The sequence below is a fragment of the Adiantum capillus-veneris genome, chromosome 5 (genome assembly GCF_014529385.1).
Source record: "Adiantum capillus-veneris isolate H3 chromosome 5, ASM1452938v2, whole genome shotgun sequence".
Classification (NCBI taxonomy): Eukaryota; Viridiplantae; Streptophyta; class Polypodiopsida; order Polypodiales; family Pteridaceae; genus Adiantum; species Adiantum capillus-veneris.
The window spans coordinates 117025136-117046594 of record NC_140935.1 but is presented as its reverse complement, the minus strand read 5'-3'; the positions used below and the strand labels follow the sequence as shown (position 1 = coordinate 117046594).

The following is a 21459-nucleotide window of genomic DNA, read 5'->3' as shown; positions in this document are numbered from 1 at the left end:
GTGTTCAACCCTACTACTGTAGACACAGAAGTTGTCCATAAAAGCTTTAACACAACTACCAATAAATGGTTCCAATACCCAATTTGCTCTCTCTTGATAGAAAGATGGTCCATTTGACAATCCAAATGGCAATACCGTGTAGCAATAACAGCCCCATGGCGTAATAAAAGTTGTCTTTGTGCGGTCTTTAAGAGCAATCTTCAATTGAAAATAGCCTGAAAAACCATCACACACATTGTACCTCTCATAACCTGCCACTGAATCCAAGATCTGATCAATGAATGGGAGAGGATATGGGTTCTTCTTAGTGGCTGCGTTTAAGGGTTTAAAATTTACACAAATCCTCCACTTTCCATCCTTCTTTGGATTGACTACTACTGTACTCACCCATTCTGTGGTTTCCACAGGGACTATGAACCCTGCCTTCAATAACTTGTCCACCTCTTCCCGCAAGGCTTTCATCTGCTCTTGACCCATTCTTCTTAGCCTTTGCCGCACTGGCTTAGCACCTTCTTTCAGCTCTATATGCATCTCTTCGCCCTTGAACCCTTTGATCTCTTCATATGAAGTAATGAACAAATCAGGAAAACTAGCCAGCATGTGCAAATATATCTCCTTCTCCATAGCTGAGAGGTCTCCACTGATCATTTGTGTCATCAATTCCTGCGTCTTTGACAATTCCACCTTGGTCTGCATCAGCCCTTCAATCACTTCATAAGGCCCTTCACTTGCATCTTCAACCTCATTTGCAAATGCGACTAACCGAGACTCCTGGATTCCTTTGTCCATCAAAAGGAATGCAACATCAACATCCTCATCACTGCTGGTAGTACTATCACTATTCTCATCAGACACTGTGGAATAGTCTTCGTCACTAGACTCATCCTCATCTTCATAATGCTCTTCCGATACTTTCCTTGTGTCCATATTATAAAGCTTCTTCGCACCTGTCTTTCCATAGAGGCTAATCATACCACGTCTCCAATCTTGAAGAGCTCTCACTGCACGTAACCATGGTCTACCCAATATAATAGGATATGCTCCCAACCCCGCTGGCATCACATGAAAATCAACCACCGCCTTTGCATCATACGCCTCCACTTCTAAGCTCTTTACAACACCCAGACATTTTACTTTTTGATGGTTTGCCAATCTGATTCGGAAACCTGACACCCCAGTCACTGTAAGACCCATCTTCTCAACGCATGAGTGTGTTATGACACATATTTGGGCTCCGCCATCCACATAACCTTGTCCCAGATTCTTTCTTTTGTGCCACACATCTACTATTGGACAAATGTCTGGTAGCTCATCCATCGCCAACACCTTTACTGGACCTCTCTCTGGTTCTTTCTCCATTGGGTTAACCATCGTCTTCCACTGTCGCTTTAGCTTAGGCACCATCTCTATAAGCTGCCCAAAAGTAACATATGCCTTCCTGCTCGTCAGATCCTCCTTCAAGTCATAGCTTAATTGCCCATCCCCTAGTGGAAAATCTGAAGCATGAAACTTTCAACGAGCTCTCCTTTTCCTCTTGGCCTTGACATCCTTGCCTTCATGGCTCTTTCCCTTCTTCTTGCTAGGACCTGGGACACTTCTTCCTTCCTTGTCCTCTGTGGTCCTCTTCCCAATATGCATCACTAATGTATCCTCTAGCTTTGATGCCTTCTCCAAGGTGACTACACTTATCACTTTTGTCTTTCCCTTTTCCTCCTGAGTCAATCCACTGGTTCCTTCTTCTCCCTTGATTTCGATGCCATAATCATTTGACCTAGTTAGCATCTGTCTTGGCAATGGATACATGTCTCCCCCCATCCTTGGTGGCTTATCACATTGCGGGCTGATGTGGCCCAACTCTCCACAATTATAACACGTGTGCGTCTGCTTCCAAAACTTAACACTGCTTTGTCCAACACTATTCCTAGGTCTTTCTTCACCTCCTGGCTGATTTGCAAACCTCCCTCGACCTCGATTATTTCCACTTGACCTAGCATGTTTAGGCGGAGATTCTTCATTAAATCTACCACTTGCCTCATGTCTTGCCTTAGCCCATCATCTTGCACTGCTGTAGTGGCCATTGCTGGCATAACTTGAGGAGTAACAGAAACGACTGGTTCATGATGAACCGTTGGTATGCGACCTTGCAAAGAATCCATAGGCTGAAATTCAGACCTCATGGGCAAAGACTCTACTCCTAGCTGGCTCATTTTCCTTAGCTTCCACTCTTTGTTCCTTGCCACCTCTAGTGCATCTTCATATGTCCTAGGCTTCTTTAGCTCCACTCTCCAACGTATATTCTCCCAAAGACCAGCCAAGAACCTATCCTTCTTCATCATGTCAGGTGGGGGTACCTGTGGTGCTAAGGCCTTGCACATCCGCTCCCATGCCAATGAAAACTTACGTATGTACGCATCTACTGGCTCACCTTCCTTTTGCACCAAACCTTGCACTTCCTGCCACACTTTGTCAGGATCTTCTGTCTTCACAAACTCCACTTCCAATCCATGCCTTAAATTGTCCCAACTCAATCTTACAGGTGGATCAGCCACACGCAACTCCTCTTCAAATGCTTTGCACCAAACTCGTGCATCACTCTTCAAACAGATTTGGAGAAGACGTAACATCTGCGCTGGGTCATGAATGTGGTTGCTAATGGAGGCAACCTCCATCTTTTCCAGAAAGTCTTCCACGTCTTCATCACTTCTTCCATGAAACTCCGGATAAGAGAAAGCCATGGCTACCCAAGTTACGATGCTTTGAGAACCCCTTCGAACACACGTGCAAGAACCCAAAACTTTTGACTGACTCAATCCCTAGAAACTTCAATGGTGCTCAAGCTTTAGATAAGAACAAACACGTGCACATCAAATGAGTTTTCATAGTTGATCATCGGAATTATAACAGGCAAAGGACATTCCAGTATCTCTCTTAATCTTCTTGGCCCGAACATAAAAACTATGCGCTGCTGGAAAAAAATCTTCCTGGACACATGAACATTTATCTGGATTCTCTGAGTTAAATGAAAAGGAGTGAATTGAGGGCCATTTTGATCATCCATTAAAGTCAACCATGCAGCTCCCAAGAAAGCACTCTTGTCTTATCCTCTGATTTTGCCAGAATTTCATCAGTATAACAGCATAAATAGCTTAAGAGACCAAAAAACCAGCCATCACAACTTGGAAAAATGCTTGCAGAGTTTCCCCACAAGTAGAGCAGTAAGAACCCAAAATATAGACTGTATATGTATGCTTAAACTGCCAACAACAGAACCCGAGCATCAATTAGGAATCACTAGTACATAGCCTATGGCGAGGTCACGAAAAGGGTGCTCCAGCTACCTGTATCACCAAAAGGATCGCCACATTTGAGAATCCCCCAGCTCAATAAAACCTCACGCTATCGACCCTCTCACGAAGGCTAATGCAAATCGCGTATAGTCAAGTCTCAGAAATGACTATCTTCCAGACCAAGTCTCAGAAATGGTTGGGACTGCCAAATAAAACCAAGTATGGCTCGACAAAGGCGTACAATGGCAGTTTCCACAAGTGACGTACAATACCAGTAGACAATGCTCTCAAACAGGCGCCAAATGATGCACACCCACGACAACTGCAAGTGACTCCCACTGTCAGTGTAACACTCTACTCCAGCTACCTGTACCTGTGTGAATCACTTGTACTTGTACCTGTCCCTGTAACGTGTAACCTGTAACCTGTAACCTGTAGTCTGCAATCTGAACCTTTAATTCCGAAGCTAAAGGTACTCGAAGATCCTTAGTGGGGGCGCTTAAAGAATGTGAGCGGGATGGAAACACACACGCCTCTATACTGACCCGACACACACTCTTGGGATGATACACACACACACACTATGGGGCACCACTCGGCTTACACAACCCACCTGGCTGAGACAGGGAACACACCGACGGAGTGAGAGGAGAGAGACTATCGACTTGCCCACTCCACACACACACACACACACACAGAGAGAGAGAGAGAGAGAGAGAGAGAGAGAGAGAGAGAGAGAGAGAGAGAGAGAGAGAGAGAGAGAGAGAGAGAGAGAGAGAGATACACACACACATCCAAAAAACTCAGCTCAAAAGAGGAGAATTTCTGATGTTTAGGTAAAATAGAGCTTTGGCGAACACCAATGGGGCAAATAGCTCACACAATATCTATAAAATATGCCAGATACAATCACAAACTGCAGCAGAAGCTTCGCTCATAGGAGAAACTTACACAGCCAAAACAACAGAAAAACAGTGAGGAATTTGGCAAAATGGACAGCGCCATCGCGTCTGGAACGGCCCAAAATCCAAGTCTACAATGTCAAAGTGCTCAAATCTGACCTCGGATGAGCAGCTTACGGCCAAAACAGGCTTCAAAATGGGCAAAAACACAATTGCGACTGTTCCTCCTCTTCTCTCCACGTTTTTTCTGGTCTTCTCTCTGTTTTTTCAGTTCCCACACTTAGCTTTTGTTACTTGGGTACCTTTGGCCTTTTAGATGACCTCAAACGGACCTCGAACAGGCCAAAAACGGACCTCGCAGTGCATAGTTGTCACCCTGTTGCATCCATCCGCACATTTGGCACTCTACTTTTTCCAATAATGCATCATACAACCACGTGAAGTGGCCCCCACATATAGTCCTTATGATGACCTCTTTGCATAATTATCACAAGAAAACACCCACGTTGTGTCTGTACTTATCCACGTGCAAGTATTGACTCCATTCGACCTCCTGACGCCACTAGATGCCATCTGACGCACCTGCTTACCTCATGTCGTCGGCCCGCGGATAGCTTCCTCGAGAAGTTTTACGCGTTACCAACTCCTCATTATTATAGAAAAAACACACTGATACTGGTGATAGTGAAAATCGATGCACTATGTACACCCTGTGCTACCTGTACACATGTGGGCCCCATGTAACCACCTGGCTCTGGAAAATGGGCAATTCTTTTTTTGATGCACCATGCATGTGTATGTACATATGCGCAATCCCTTGCTCCAAAAAACTCCTGACACCGTCTTGTGTTATATTCTTCTCTCTCTCTCTCTCTCTCTCTCTCTCTCTCTCTCTCTCTCTCTCTCTCTCGCTCTGTCTCAACACCTTCATTCATAGTAGCATTCACTTTGTTTGTGATCATTGCACTCTCTCACAACGGAAGGCTCTCCCTTTCGTAAGTAAAAGGAACCCTTGAGCATAGTTCGGAGCACTCATCTTGAGCAATATCAACATTCACTTCCACTGCACCTTACATTGGTATTAGAGCTTTGGCAATGTTCTTTATCACTCAAGGAAAGAACCACAAGAAATTTTTTGCTTGTTGCGGTCGCACGTAACCCAAGTCCACTTGGGCGTGTCGATTCCTAATCGTTTTTTTCAAGAGTGACAGGTAACCCAAGAAAGAAGGGCTTGTCTAGCCTCCCCTTGTTCCTCTTTTCACTCATTGAGAGCGGAACGTGCACTTAGCGACCGGCCTATCGACATGAGGTGGGAAAAAGGAACTTTGGTGTGAGCGCAAGGCCGCCAAGGGGTGCGCCCGCAGGGAAGAGTCGAGCTAGGGTAAGAGAAAAGCCTTCTCAAACATTGATTGCAAGCTAAAGAACTTAAGAACCTCAAGAACTCAAGAACCCAAGAACCTCAAGAACTTAAGTACCCAAGATCTCAGTGTATGGTCATCACCCGAAGCGGAATGGATTCTTTGCGTGAAGGTGATGAGCATGGAGGTGGTGACGAAGAATTTTCCCCACTAGGAGGATTTTTTTCCGACCCTCCCCATTCCCCATCTACGCCACGGGTTGTACCAAATCCTATGGAAGGCTTTGGTCAAGTCGATGATGAACATGATGCTACAACAAGTGGTGCACCGTGCCGCTTTGGATCGCGACCGCGAAGAAAGAAAGGCAGCCTTGGAGCATGAGCGTGAGCAAGCGCGCTTGGCCGCCGAGCAAGCACGCAAAGCTCTATGCATCGCAGCCGAAGAAAAGCCAGCGGCTATGGAATTAGAACGTGAGGCGCAGAGAGACCAACGCATGCAAGAGTTGGTCCTACAGGTTCTCACCTCGAAATTCGAGCCACTCAAGGACGTGGGCGATTCATCAGGTGGCACAGGTCGAGAAGTGGATTCCAACAACCCCGTCATTGAGAAGTCGACATTTAGTAAGTATGACGGTAAGATGGATCCTAATGTTATTCATTCTTGGTTGCATCAATTTAATGCTTACTTTGCGACAACTAAGAAAACAGGAAATAGCAAAGTTTTGACGACAGCCATGTATCTTGCTGGTGATGCCATTAATTGGTATCAAGCGTGGCAAGACGAGGAATGCGTGCCCCTTTCTTTCAATTGGGCCGACTTCCAAGACAAGCTCAAGGCGCGGTTCATGCCACCTCAGTACCTAGCGTGGTTAAAGGAAGATTGGCGCAATCTCAAGCAAAATGGTACCCCAGTCATTTCCTTTTCTAACCGTGTTTTGCAGCTTGGCACCCAATTACGCAAATCGACTGCGAAGCGCAAAGAGGCTTTTATTTTCGGATTGGACGAGTATATCAGGTTCGATGTCGAAGTCCTCGACCTCGTAGGTCTCAATAAGGCGGTAGCGATTGCTCTCGCATAAGAGATGAAGCACAACAAAGGAAAGCCCAAGGAGAACAAGTCTTCTCACAATATCTCTCAGACTCCTCTGAACGGTAAGAACGGTAAGAATGGTAAGAACGATAACTCTTCTAGCCAATCTTCCTTTAATCCTTCGGAAAAGAACTCTCAAAATGAATCTAAGGGTAAAGCTAAAATACCTACTAAACCTAAGCTAACCTCGGATGAAAAAGTTGCACAAGGAATTCTAGGAGGATATATAACGCCAGAAGAACAAGTCATTTATTTTAAGGAAGGTCGATGTTATCAATGTCACGTCAAGGGTCATATAAAGAAGACATGTCCTAAGAACGAATCCAACGAACCTAAAGAACCCTTAGAACCCACATCCTCTGTTAATGCCATAAATGAGAACACTAGTGTGTCCCAAGTTTCTCATGATTATCTACATGAAGTGTTATGGGGTATTTCATGTAAGTCGTTTACGAAAATGCTTGCATGGGGACGACAATGTTATTGACCAACAGATTTTGGTCGATTTTGTTGAACCTCCTACCCAACCGCATGAACCTGAACGTATTTTGGACTATCATGATTTATGTACACGTCATCATGTGCGTCGACAAGTTTTAGTCAAGTGGAAAGATCAACTTGACGAAGGTGCCGCTTGAGAAAAATTAGTGTTCTTAAGAAGAAGTTTTCCACTTTTCTAGTCGAGGACGAAAACACTTCTCCAAGGGGGGAGTTATGTCAAGCCAAGGGCCACCCTCGAGGTCAAGGACCGGGCCAAGGGCCGGCTACCAATGGAGATGGGAGGATCAGAGCGTGGCAGTCCGAGGGTGTTACACTGTCCTCATCACTGGAATCAGAAGAGGAAGAGTTGTCGAAACTATCAGAAGAAGATGAGGACGAACTAGACACACCCTCGAAGTGTACATGCTTCTTTTGTTTTTGTGCATTTACAAAAGAAGACCGACGACCCAAGTAACCAGGGTAGTCTGCTCCCTTGTTGCGTCTCCTTGAATGCTTTGTGGCCCCCAGACTCGTCTTTCGACAACCTCGTTGAGTTTATCTTCGGTGAACATCCGTGGAACAGGAGGTTTCTTTAGGGCTGACTTTAATGGTGAGTGGATGGCTGTACGTCATCGAAAATGCATCTCATCAATTGGGTGCTGGGTTAAAAATTTTGCATACTGGGGATCCTTGGAATACTGGAGCATTTGCTTCGCACAAGCATCAACTTGCTGTTGACGTTGCATCTCTATTCGTTAGTACTCCGTAGGCCGAGGTGGTCTGTACTCTTTGTCGGTTGTTCCATTAGAATTTTCCGTACTTTCACCCGATCCAGAATTGTCAAGGGGGTTTGTCTGATCCTTGCGGGAGTCATCACTTGAATCCATGTGTGCCATCGAAAAAGGGATCGGATTTTCCGGTGGAAGGAAAATCGAATGAGCTTTGATTCAATGTAATAGACTTGGGCACCCTAAGTCAGAAATCTGGCACGACACACGAGAGAATCACTTAAAAATACTTTACAAACTTAATCACAATTCACTTGAGTCGAATGGGCCGACGTAGTTCTCTGCCCAAAGATATTGGCCCCAAAGTCTGGTGCCCCTTTTGATATTTCTTTTTATATTAATGCTTGAGCAAAGTTACAAGGCCCGAGGGTCCTCTCTACTCAGTTTTGCTCGTCAGCAAAACTGAGCCAGAGAGTGGCCCTGGGTTCATATTTAAAAGCCCTTTGGACTCTCAAAAAATAGTACATAAAAAGCCCCAAGAGCTAGCGCTAACTCTTGCCAGCGCAAATCATGGAATTCCGTACGGCTAACATGTCATCAATCAGCGTGAAACGCGGAGCGTTCGTACAGCTGCCACGTCAGCACTTTTAACTCTCTCTCTCTCTCTCTCTCTTTATTTTTCTCTAGTGTCCCCAAGGCCCCATCGGAGAGGAGTCCCAACTTATAACTTTTGGTCAGGTTATGGACATGCCACGTCATCATTTTGTGACACATTCCACTATCTTGCGCAAATGTGTGTAATCAGACTCACCCTCGCTCTCTATGTAGTCTGAAGCCTCATCCACATACATGCCGAAAAGAGGGGGGGATGGTGGTCAGCCCTATTTCACCCCAATCATGGAGTGAATAATCTCCGACATCCCTTGGGGTGTATGCACTCGTCCTGTAACTGTCCTGTACAAGGCCATGATTCCCCATATGAGCTCTACCGGCACTCCTAGCTCTTGCAATCTGCGCATCAATATGCCCCTCGGAACTGTATCAAAAGCTTTGCAAAAATCCACAAAGCTACAATAAATCGTCCTTCCATGAAATCTGCCCTCCTCAATAATAGCTCGTAGTGTGAGAATGTGATCGTGGGTAGAGAAACCCCTCTTGAAATCAGCCTGGCCTGGTGCTCGTATGCCCTCTCTATCTGCCATCTGCTCAACTGACGCTCAATGATGGATGCAGATAATCTAGCCAGTGTTTGTCAAATCATGATAGTGCGGTAATTCCGAGGCAAACTAGGGTCCCCAGATCTGAAAATAGGTACAATCGTGGACGGAAACTCGGAACCCAACTTGGTTATCGAAAAGCAACCCCCGGAAGAAATTTCTACGCGGAAAAACTTCTCTTCCAACCCTACACACAGAAGAGGTGTGTTCTCGGGTTCCTTCTTGTAAATCAGCCGCGTCTACGATGTTTGTGGGCTGAAAACAGAGAAACAGCAGCTTGTCGCAATGGAAACAATATCCAGAGGCACTTTTCACGATGGAACTCGTCTACTTGGCCTCGGCGTCAACTCGTGCACTTAGGGCAGCCATCTGGGTTGTCAACAACTTCTTCTTGGTGGTTGAAATCTGCAGCAGCAGGGTGGAAGCTCTGGTGCCTTGTCATCTTGCTCTAACTCCTGCCCAAAACTGGGGCGCTAGGCTGTTTTTGTAGTCACCTAGCAGTGGGCAGGAATATTGGGGTTCTGGATGCTTTTCCCTGCAAAAACAGGGTAGATGGGGGCCCCTAGAGGGAGAGACTCACTCGTCTTGCTAAGCTAGAAAAGAGGGGAGAGGGGTCGAAAATAGCAAGAGAAGGGGGCGCCCAGCTTTTTGGCCACAGCCTTGAAATATGGAGACCTATTACAATCTACAAAAAGAGATTCCAATTAGTACACAATCAAAGAGGCCTTGCAATGTTGCATAGAACTATAAATTTTGCTCACCGAGCTGCGTGAAAGGCAATGTGGTCATGGTAGAAGCGAGCCACCGAACTATCCACCTCTTCCTTCAATCTTGGATTCGATTTCTCTTTGAGGCTGGATTGGCGATGGGGACAATTGGCAACGCAAAAACTTGATGCGGAAGGAGAATGATGATGTGCTTGAGAGCTCAAAGGTTCCTCAGAATTGGAGCCACCCTCCACCTCCATTGATGCTGGTTGCTCTCTCGGTCTCGTCATGGTGGAGAGATCGACGGCAACACGTCGGCCTCTCTTCGCCCCCTTGGCAACGTCAAACACCTTGAGTTTTCAAGAAGCTTTGTTCTTTTTCCAGGGGTGACACGTGTGCAAAACCTCACCTCTTGGCCTTCTTCATGCAAAAAGTGAGCACGCACTGCGCTGGCAGTCCTTTTGTAGGAGCTAGCTTGCAAGTTCAAGCTCTTGCACCAACACCTTAGCTTCGACCATTGGAATTTCACTCATCCCACCATACCCATGTTTGCATGGCGGGGCGTCTTCGAGAGGTGCTGGGTTGAGAGGACGCCATTGAAGCGAGTAGATAGAGACTCGAGAGAGTAGGTAGATTCTAGAGAGTAAATAGAGAGATGCTCAAGCCTTGAGAGCTTGAACTTTGAAGCCTTGAATCTTGATGCTTGAGAGAGTAGAATCTAGATACTAGATAGAGAGTAAATTACTAGGTAGAGATAGTAGATAGATATTAGAGAGATCAAGCCTTTGGAGCGTGATGCTTGAGAGAGTAGAGGGAGCAAGTGAGGCTTGCCGCTTGAGGCTTTAGCTAAAAGCTTAAATCATAAAGGCTAAAGCTTGAGCTCAAGTATTGCAATGTGCATAATGCATTGAGGAGGCCTTCTTTTAAAGGCCTCCCCTAAAGCTTGTGTAAAGGGGCCCGAAAAGTTGAAAACTCCCAAAAAACTAGCCGTTTTTAGCCCGTTGGCTGTCCCCTAACTGTTCCTGACCGGCTGCCGTCCCGGAATGGCATTCCGAACGGCCAGCCTTGTGATGCACCGAAAATGGCTTGGCTCCATCCGTCCCATTACATTCCTGGCCGTCCCCATCCCCGTCCCCCCCTTCCTTGGTCCTAGGATGCCATCCCCCATCCCCATGTTTCTATGGGTTAAGGGTGGGGGGCAAGTATGAAAGATGGTATGCAGTCGATCCGCTATGAGTTTCCACAGCTTCTTTTGCATTGGGACTGGCTTTGGGATTGCTTATGACTGCTTTCAAGGGACATAAGGGGCTGAGTTGCGGCTGTGCCTGAACCATCCTTTTTGAGTACACTGATTGGATTGGGAGACAGATTTTTGGAGACATTAAGCTTACAAGCCTACAAGATTGATTGCTTGGTTACTTGCTGGTGTATCTGGGGCATTCCTTACCACTGTCAAGGTCAAGGGTCTGGCGGCACGCGATCTTGGCCCTCCAATCCGCTAGCATTCCTGGCCAGAATGAGGCGCTGCAGCAGGCAGATGTCAGGGACGTCAGTGGCCAGAATAGAGTGGCACAACCTACAGTCAAAAGACTCGAAGGCAGTGCAAGGAAACCAGCTGAGCAGCCAACACATGAGCAGGCGGAATGTAGCAGACCGTTGAGCAGCTGACACATCAGCAGGTGAATGCAGAAGACTGTCGGGCGATTTGAGGTTGCTATGCCAGCAGGTGGAATATGCACATAGGCTCGCTGCAGCGCTGCAGGACTGGCGCCCTTCTGTGTAGTCTGTCGTGACAGCCCCCCTCCCCGCAACTCCTGATGACCAGGTGCCTTGCTGACCGTTCGCCTGGAATCCACGCTCACGCATGGCTCCCGGCCTCCACCGGTCGCCATGCAATTGCCCCGCAATCGCATGGATTCTGGGGAATAGTACGCAAGGCACCATTCCCTACCCCTTCTGGCAAGATGAATATCAACAGGGCCCAGGGGAATGCATTCCCGCAGCCGTCTGCCATTCTGAACTGCATTCCAGCTGCGAGGCTGACGCGTTTCATGTCTCAGCCTGTTATTGGACAGGATGTTTGAAATGGTTTGAAAAGCGCACCACTGCCATGTGGAACCGATTTTTTTTTTTCCTCATTAATGGGCATGTTTTGGCACCTCCATTTGGGGCTTCTTCTTCGATGCATAGGGCATTTCCACTCTTGATCACCTTCCCTATACATTCTTGCTCTAGAATCTTCCATCTTGCCTCTCTTGCAAGTCGCTCAACTTTCAAGGTTCAAGCCTCACCCTCCCTCTACCCCTCTTTCTGTAGTGTGTTGCCTCTCTTGCTCTTTTTTGTATTGCACTATGTTATTGTAGCATCTTGAAGTGCCTTTTTGCATGGAGCCTTGACCTGCCAACTGTAGCTCTGTCCAATATTTGACCAAATATTTAATGCAGAAGTCTTTGTTCAATTGTGCTACCTCCTCGTCTTTTTTCCCATGTAAAGTTGTAACCTGTATCCACCAAATTCAGTTAACGCGGTGAGCACAAATCCAAGTAATGGTCATGTAGAGATTGTGTCAAATGTAAATTTTGCAGGCTACTAATTATGGAGCTAAAAGACTTTGTAAATTGTAGTGTAAGTGTTTTTTTACTTCATATTCCACCCGAGTCCTATTCCACACCCTTGGCCCTGTTCCTTGTTCCGACCCCGTTCACTTTCCTGTTCCACGTTTCATATAACTATGATCAATAGCCATCATGGTCACATGGTGTATTTGGATGGCACGCTGCTTTCATGTCTTGTGTATGGAGGTTTCCTCTACCTAGATATTCACACTGTGATCTGTTCTGAGATCATGCACACTTATAAAGTAAATGCGTCTCCTCAGCTGGGTCTTCTAGAGTGGCGTAGCAGCGGGGAGCGATGGTCTGATATTATCTCCCTCTGCGGTCAGACATCAACTCTTTCACTCGCCATTGAAGACTTCCTTGTTGGGCTTGCAAACATCTTGCTGGGTACTCACGCACTGTACCAGTCTAATGATGCAGTGAGGCTTTTTGTATCCACAGACATTCTAAGGTCATGAGTTGCACATGCTCAAGTTTCAACTCTGTTATAGGACTGCAAGTTTGACATGAGCCAAGAGTCTGGTATGATACGTTTCTAAGAAAGCCTCTTATCCCAAGTGGACACAACCCCCAGAATTTTTCCTGCCCTGCCTACATCTTTACAGTTGAATCAGAGTTCATCTTTTTACACCACGAACGCCCTCTTTGCTTTAGTCACTTTTTCACTTCAGGGCTTTAGTACAAAGTATTTTTCGTGAATGTGTGTTACTACAACTGATTGTGATGATGGTTTTTATCACCAGGCTCATACCCATTAACGGGTCTGGTACATGTCTCAGAGCTGTCATGGGATAAAGTGTACAATCCTCGTGATCTAGTTCAAGAGGGTCAAGTTGTGCAGGTCAAAGTAACGGGCGTGGACTTGTATGTAGTGGGAGTCTTGGGTCTTTTGGATTTGCGAAGTTTCAGAAGTTTTCTGGGTGTTTTCTTCCGTGCTCAGATTTTTTTTAATCTCATGAAATTACAGAGATAGAATGAGATTAGCTCTCTCAATGAAACAACTACAAGGGGATCCGCTTCTGGAAACACTCGACTCTCTCATGCCTCAGGTACATGCCAGGATATATACTAATACTGAAATTATGAGTCCTTCTGTTTCATTACTCAATAGTGGGAATTTGTCTTCAATTTAAATGCTGCTGTCCAGGAAAACAACAGTGAGACTGTGAATGAAGATGAGGCCTCAACTGAGCCATTGCCAGGGTTGGCAGACATTTGTCAGGAACTACTGAAAGAAGATGGGTATGCGTTTCTCTGCGTGTGGCTGTGTGCATGTGCGTGAATGAGTGTGTATGGGCATGCACATATGCATACAGGCCCATGTGTGTGCATCCACCCATTCACATACATAGGGTCGATGAATGTGGGGCTACATGTGCTGAACATAACACTTTAGCTCACCTACTGGCATTCTTAACCAAGGGTCTCTTTGTTTGTTTTGTAGGATTGATGACGTGACTCCTGGAAGAGTGGCCATAGAAAAGCGTGTTGTTTCTCAAGACCTTGAATTATGGCTATCCAGTGTAAGTAAATGCTTATGGGCGTGTGTGAGAATCATAGGGTCTCCCGATTACCTCCTACATCATGCTATTGTGGGTGTGAAACAGGCGCCCGTAGAGAATGGAAACTTCACGCTTTTGGCCAGAGCTGGTCGTCAGGTTAGCTATGAAGTCAACTTTCTGACTGCTCCATGAAGGCTTTGTTTGATAGTCTGTCTACATTCCTACATTTTCATAGTTCTTGTGAACTTCTATGTACTTCTAACAAATTGTCTTGAACCATGGGAAAAGAATTATGATCACCTTCTTTTAAAATTTTGTTGTTTTATTCAGGATTTAAAGGCTGTTCATGTTTTGATTTTCAAGTGGCCAGATTATTGAGGAGTAATTGCTCTGTTCAGGTACAAGAGGTGCATGTGAAAACAGCCCTAGACCGAGATGGCATCAAGGCTGCTGTACAAAGAGTTACTGGAAGGATACCTTAAGCCTGAACACTTTGCATGTCAAAGATAGGGGAGGCAAAGCAAGCTAGATGCAAAGAAAACAGAAGCAAAGTGAATTGGAGAGTATGCGAAAAAACTTTTAATTAATGTTGTATGTAGAGTATTGTACAGCAAGAGGAGCCAACATCATGTTTGAAATTTCCCTAAACATTGCATATATTAGAGGTATTGGTTGTTGTTTCAACGTCTTTAGGTAATGCCTTTGTTCTCTGTCTGCTTATTGACATGGTCATGATACATTTCGAACCTGCATACCTACCATGGTTTTTCGAGGAGTGTGCCCCCCCCCCCAGATGGCTTCATTATCCGGCCGAGCAAAATGGATACTCAGCTCTTATATGGTTTAAAAACGGCTATTGGACTAACCCGCACTTCATCACACCAGTTGAGGATAGAGACAAGCACATGGGAGGGTGTACAGACAGAGCATAGAGTCTGTCAGCTGTGGGGGAGAGTCGGAGACGGAGGAGCACTATGTTTGCAAATGTACTATGACGGGATTTGGGCCGTTGAGACGGTTCATGCAATTTGGGAAGCAGAGATGCTTGGTGTTCTTCCTCCTTGAGCTCCAAAGATGCTTTTCAGCCATTTTGTGAAAGCAGAGATTTCATCAGCCAGCAGGCCTACATCTTGTGATAGGGCATTGGCTCAGTCCAGAGAGACTACGAAGGAAGAGACCCAGAGACCTCCATTTTCATCGGATCAGGATTACTGTTGATTCTTGAGCTCCATAGAAGGATTATGTCATAACATCTCAAACGCATATACATATTTTGAGGAGGGTGACACCGTCTTGTATATTTGGAGTATGGATGTATTCTTTAGCTTTGGGTTTGCTTTTTGTTCTTCTAAGAAGAGCGATGAAATTATGATTATATGTATTGTTTTGGTGTCATAAACCACAATGCACATTAGCCTCTATGAGGCGTTAATGTAGCATTTGCGTAGTGAAGCAAAAAGTTTAAGGAGCTATCTCATTAAGCAAAGACACTCGAAGAGGAAGCAAGGCCATCCAACAAGGAGGAAAACATCACCTTTGAGTAAGATTCGTGGTTGTAATTGCTTTTGGAATTGTAATGGGTATCCATGGAATCTAAAAATTGGCATAATAAGATTATTGATGAATTGGATATCCTACTTCTTGTTGAAACATGCGAGTGCTAGGGATGAAAAAGACATGGATCAATAAGGCAAGTCAACTCTACAACTGTGCAAAAGCACTAGAATGCTCATTGCAAATTGTGTATCTTTTTTTGGCATGACAATGATGGGTTCACATGTAGAAAACATAGCGAAGATATTGTGATTGAGAAGTTGTTTTTGATTGCTTACAAAAGCTTCACACGAATTGGTTCATAGAACTCTACGTATTGATCTCAAATGTAAGGAGAGACCAAAGCATGTAAACTCTAATAAGAGTTTAGAAAATCATCTTTTTGCTCACACCTCAAACGAGAGCACCCATGTATGTTGGTATGGTTGAGCAAATATTATTGAAGGCAAAGCTTCCAAATGATACAACATTAGAATGCAAGTACGAGGCAAACCAAACATGGAAAGGATGTCCTATCATGGTTCTTCATGTATGCCTTCTTCTTTACCATCTCATGAAATCGGCCACTTGCAAGGTAGGAGCTCCTCAAGGTATCAAGTTTGAACAGTTGAAATGGATAGTGGATAAAACATATTGTTGGATACATAATCACCTTGCATTTCAACATGTCACGCTTCATGATTAAAGTACAAATTGGATCAAATTTTTACATAAGCATAATGGTTGGTTCTCTTATGGCAAAGTTGGTTGGATGTGTAAAGGAAATATTGATAAGTGAATGGGTTGAAAAGCATGGCAAACTCTCATATGGAATTAATAGGTTTTTAAATATATTATATTGCCATTGATCACCTTATCGCTTTTTTAGTTCTCATTGAGAAAATACAATTGAAAGGTAAAGGATTCTATTGTTGCTTTGTGGTTTCCAAGAAATTTTTGATATAGTACCTTGAAAAAATCTCTGGAGATGCATGGAGGAACTCGTAAGTTCTAATTGAATATGTGTATGTGTTTTGTTGTATTCATGTGAAGTTGATACGTACTAGAAAGGGAACTTGAAAACTTGTCACAAGCACTATTGGTAATAAGCAAGGATGCATACTTTCATTGACTTGTTATTGAGCTACTCATTGATAAATTGGAACACATGGTTCTTGAGTTTATGCAACAAGAAGGTATCAAAGAGGTTATGATGGGGAAGTGGTGATTGTGCTTTTGACGTATATGAATGACAGTGTCCCTTGCCCATAACTTGGCAGATGTAAAAAATATTATGATTGTCTAGGAGAACTTTTGTTTACGTAGTGGGTTGATTGTAAATTGCTCTAAAACAAAGGTTATGCTTGCGACTACTCTCAACAGGAAGCCGCCATGCATTTCGTATGATAAAGAGCCACTTGAAGTGGTAGAGAGCTTCAAGTATTTTGGCCTAGATGTTTCAGCCATTCATGAATGGTATAATTGTGTGCAGCATGATGCTTGGAAGTGGGGAAGAGAGCTTAATATGAATTTGAGAACTCATGCAATACGGTAGAGACTAAATGTTGGGTTCTCAAGAAATACCTCTTTGATACCTTGGTGATAATGGTGATTCTTTATTCTGGAGTTGAAGTATGGGGTGGTAGCATCTCTAAGGATACTTGGAAAGAGTTAGAGAATATCCAAAAGAGTTTTTTTACAAACTTTCTCCAAGTCAAGACATAAACACCATACATGCTCTTACTCCTTGAGTTCGGATCACTTTCCATTATGCTTATGGATATGGAAAGATTTGTGGAGTATATACTTATGATAGGACAAAACCCTTCACATAGACTTCAGCCATGAGCTCTCCCTACATACATTCCTCTCCCAATCACGATGTGGACTCTCAATTGTGACTCTCATTTCCACAAATCTTGAGAATCGAGTCACTTATTGGCTCTACACACACAAGATAGATGATATGCTTCTTTCTTTCCATCGGCCAGTTTTGATCTCCAAGGACGATTATGAAATACTCTCTCTCTCTCTCTCTCTCTCTCTCTCTCTCTCTCTCTCTCTCTCTCTTTTGCATCAGGTCTTGAGTTCAAGAATAGTTGGTTAGATATTTGAGGTCCCTTAGGATTGTTCCTACGATGTTAAAACTTCTCTTCTTCTTCTCTCTCTCTCTCTCTCTCTCTCTCTCTCTCTCTCTCTCGCATGCATGCCATACTATACCCCTGAATAGAGCTAGTTGGTTCTTTTGTATATCATGGTTGTACTCCTCTATGTATATACTTTGCATTAGAGTTAGGGTTCGATCCCCCTTACCCATCATATACATTTGCACACGCCCCTATTTTTTGTACTAGGTTTATTCTCAACACTTTTAAGCTTTTTGTTGGATAAGAGCACACACACCATGTACAATTTTTACCTCTTTGGCTGAATTCAACATCTAGAAGACATTAAATCTAGTTCCATAATTGGATAGTAGTAAAGTGTATTGGGACACTTTACTATCCCGTTTTCTTGCCAAGTTGTTGCATTTATTTATGAACCTATAAGCACATTTTGCATGTCTTTGCTCATAGTCTAGTTAGACTATGGGTGTTTAGAAATTTACATATTTTCTCTATGTCAAATTAAATGACATAATAATAGATTGGTGAGGAATTCTAAGTTGAAAATTTGATCAAAATTTGAAGCTGTTTTGTAAAAACTCTCATAAATTGCGTATAATCTCTCGAAGAAATTGAATTTGTCATGTTTTTCTACTGTATTTAATAGACATTAGTTATAGAAAACAAAAAATAAAGTAGCAACTCCTAGTTTCCATGCCAATATAAAATGTAAATGTGTACTTTTGAAAATATTGAGAGCAAAATTGGGCTTTTAGAGCTCTTTTCAAAAAGGTTATTGTATGCTAGTCAAATTTTATAATCTGAAGTCACTCGATCGGTAAAACCCAAACCTCACAAATATATGCCCATCTGTAAACTATGTAACATTTAATGCACTAGTAACTTGTGTGTAGTGAAAAATGATAACATAGTGAGCATTTTCATTAAGAACAAGTTCCTAATGAGCAAAGAGAGAGTACTTAGTTTAAGAAAGCAACATAGCAATTTACACATAGCTAGTTTGGTATAGACAATACTTGAAAAGAGAGAGAAATAGAACAATTGACAACAGTTGAGGACCAGATTTACATGGAGCCGGTCCCCCCTCCAAAAAGGCTTTGTATTATAGCTTCTCCCATCAAAGGAGACATTTGCACAATACAATCTTTGTGTTCCTTGACAAAACTCGTTGGTGCAATTAAGATGGAAGCTTCATGCACCAAATTATGCTTAAAAAACACACCTAGCGTCCCTAGACTCAGTCCCAAGACCTCACACACCTTCAAAAATGGTGAGAGCTTGCAAGGAATGAGGAAAGATTGAGAGGAAGAAGATGTATCTTACGAGAAAGAAGTATTCTCCTCACATAATCACTCTTAATACCATAGTTTAGCTTAGTAATTAGCATGGTAGAGGAGATGAGCATGCCATTGAAGCTTGGCTCTTGGTTGGATTTGCATTCCATAGCCAAGAGTTGTTGGTGTAGGCCTCTACTTCTCAATGCTTTGAGAAGGAGATGGAGTTCTTGCTCAGCACATGAGTTGTGCGTGTATGTAGCAAAGTGAGTTAGACTAAAAATGCCAACTCTCTCTCTACTTGGTCGACCCCTCTTCCCTTTTGCTCTTGATGGCTTCCCATTGGTTCCTGTAGGGCTTAGCCAATCACCAATAAGAAGCATAATTGACAGCCTTGTGACGTGTCCCCCTTTCCCCTTTTGTGAGAGCTTTAGGTAATTAAATAATTTATTTAAACTCTCATTGGACCTTTTAGTCTTCTGGCCAATAGGAATCAAGCAAGCCATTGGGTTGGATGCTCATTCAACCCCTTGGTAGACTGTCCAATAGTCTTCTAGGGAGCTTAATTTCTATTGGTTCTTTTATCAAGAATTTTTAAATTGATTAGACTAATTTTACTCTAGCCTAATTCTCATTGGTCCACCTCTATCGCCATCCAATAGGATTTGAGGGAAGATTGGGGGCAATTGGGCTAGGAGCCTGCCATGTGTCCATTCTTCCCTTTGGGGAGAGCTTGGGAGTGTGTGTGTGTGTGTGTGTGTGTGTGTGTGTGTGTATCTCTCTTCCCCTACCATTAGGGCTCTCCCCCTCCTTCCTAGGGATGTGGGAATATATTTTAGTCTTCCCATAACCATCCAATTTTCCCCCCACTTTGGCCATTGGACAATTGAATTAAATTTAGAAACTTTAGCCTATGGAAGTCTTAATGGAGCTGAACCTTAGGTCTTTTAAGGTCCATTGGTGCACATTGCTCTTCTGCAGACTGTCCCCCTTTGGATCCCTATTTTCCCTCCTTTGGATCCCTGCTGAGACCGGTTTGACTGCCCTACCAATATTCTAGCTTTTACTCCTCTGGTACCTCCCCATATTAAATGATCATACCATGCTCAAGAAGTTCAAAGAGGGAGGGAAGAGCAGCTCTTTCTTTACCTATGATGGCACCTTTGGTGCTACGGACAAAGTCTTGGCCTTTATCCAACAGCTCGATGCGGCGTTTGGAGATGAGGGCTTCACGGAGTCCTCTAAGCTACACTATGTAGCTATGCACTTTCAAAAGTCTGCCAGGCAATGGTGGTCTAGCCTATGGGCCAACGGTGCAGCTCCATGAACATGGAAAGCTTTAAGAGATTCCATTATGAAGCAGTTTTTGGCCACCGATGCCAAAGACAAAGTACTCACCGAATGGCAAAGCCTCAAGCTCTCTCCCTATGTAGACAAGTTTTGGGACTTACAACTCAAAGCCACTGTCTTTAAGAAGTTGGATTTTGGAGAGCAAAAGCAACAATTTTGTGCGGGCTTAATTGAAGAAATGGCGGAGTATGTCAACTCCCAAAAGCCACACACCATATCGACGGTTATACACCATAATACTATGGTGGCTTCTTGAATCAATTTCCAAACGGGGGCTAAAAGAAATTCTAAGACCACGGAAAACAAGGGTTCCAATGAGCATAAGGGGAAGGACAATGTCCAAAAGTCTCCTAAGGGCAACTTCAACAAGGCTAAAGAGAAGGGAGTTTACAGAGGCAAAAACAAACTCTCTCCTGAAGAGCTTGAGCGTTATCGCAAGGATAATCATTGTTTCAAGTGTGGCGAGTAAGGGCATGCGTACCGCGCTTGTCCCCAAAAGAACACTTGCCATGAGCCTCCTAGAGCTACCTTGGTCGAAATCCAAGAGGAGGAAACTCACCACAAAGGATCTCCTCTATGCCATGCTTGGGGAAAGGTAAGAGAACATGATGCTCTTTGACCCTAGTTCTACTCACAATTTCATATCCACAGAGTTGGCCACCAAGCTAGGCATACAAGCTTATGAGATGGGAGATGTCCTACCCGTAGACGGTGCTTTCAAGGGGCAAGAAGATTCAGTCACTCCCTTATCGGGAAATTGAGGCTCCATGTCCAAATCTATGTGGACAAAGAGGACTTCTTTTTCTCTCCTCTCAAGCATGAGGATGTAATCCTAGGGCACCATGGTTTGATCGCATGGCTGCCAATGTGAAATTCCGTGAAAGGAGAATCTCCTTTAGGTTCAGGGAAAAAGATATGTACATAGATGCCAAGCAAATGGGTAACACCATACCCATTGTACATACACAAGCTTTCAATAAGTCAATAAAGAGCTCTATTTTCGTGTGATGATTTTTGTTAAAGACTCTCAAAATGAACCTAATGTTTTAGCAAAAGAAAATATACACAATCAAAAGAAACTAGAGTTATCCAATTTTCTCAAGGGGTTTCAAGATGTCTTTATTGACGACATCCCTTGTGAGCTACCTCCTAAACGAGGCAATGATGACCATGCAATTGAACTTCTTCCAGGAAGTTCACCACCTAACAAACCTCCTTATAGAGTTTCTCAAGCTCAACAAGAGGAGATTATACGGCAAGTGCATGAGTTAGTTGAGAAGGGCATGGT

The 21459-nt window shown here is 44.0% G+C and overlaps 1 protein-coding gene and 1 pseudogene across 2 annotated transcripts in view; one reads left to right on the top strand and one right to left on the bottom strand.

The window, feature by feature from the left end:
- Positions 1 to 14572, top strand: part of LOC147457971 (Nucleic acid-binding proteins superfamily) — a 33379-nt gene extending 18807 nt beyond the window's left edge. For both annotated transcript variants that reach the window (XM_086512728.1, XM_086512729.1), the window contains exons 5-10: positions 13130 to 13250; positions 13354 to 13435; positions 13534 to 13628; positions 13831 to 13909; positions 13994 to 14044; positions 14287 to 14572. In XM_086512728.1, the coding sequence (XP_086368854.1) occupies positions 13130 to 13250; positions 13354 to 13435; positions 13534 to 13628; positions 13831 to 13909; positions 13994 to 14044; positions 14287 to 14370 (512 nt within the window). In that variant the 3' untranslated portion in view covers positions 14371 to 14572. The remainder of the gene's footprint in view (positions 1 to 13129; positions 13251 to 13353; positions 13436 to 13533; positions 13629 to 13830; positions 13910 to 13993; positions 14045 to 14286) is intronic.
- Positions 14573 to 16723: 2151 nt separating this feature from the next.
- On the bottom strand, positions 16724 to 17405 carry LOC147457970 (uncharacterized; annotated as a pseudogene).
- Positions 17406 to 21459: the final 4054 nt, after the last annotated feature.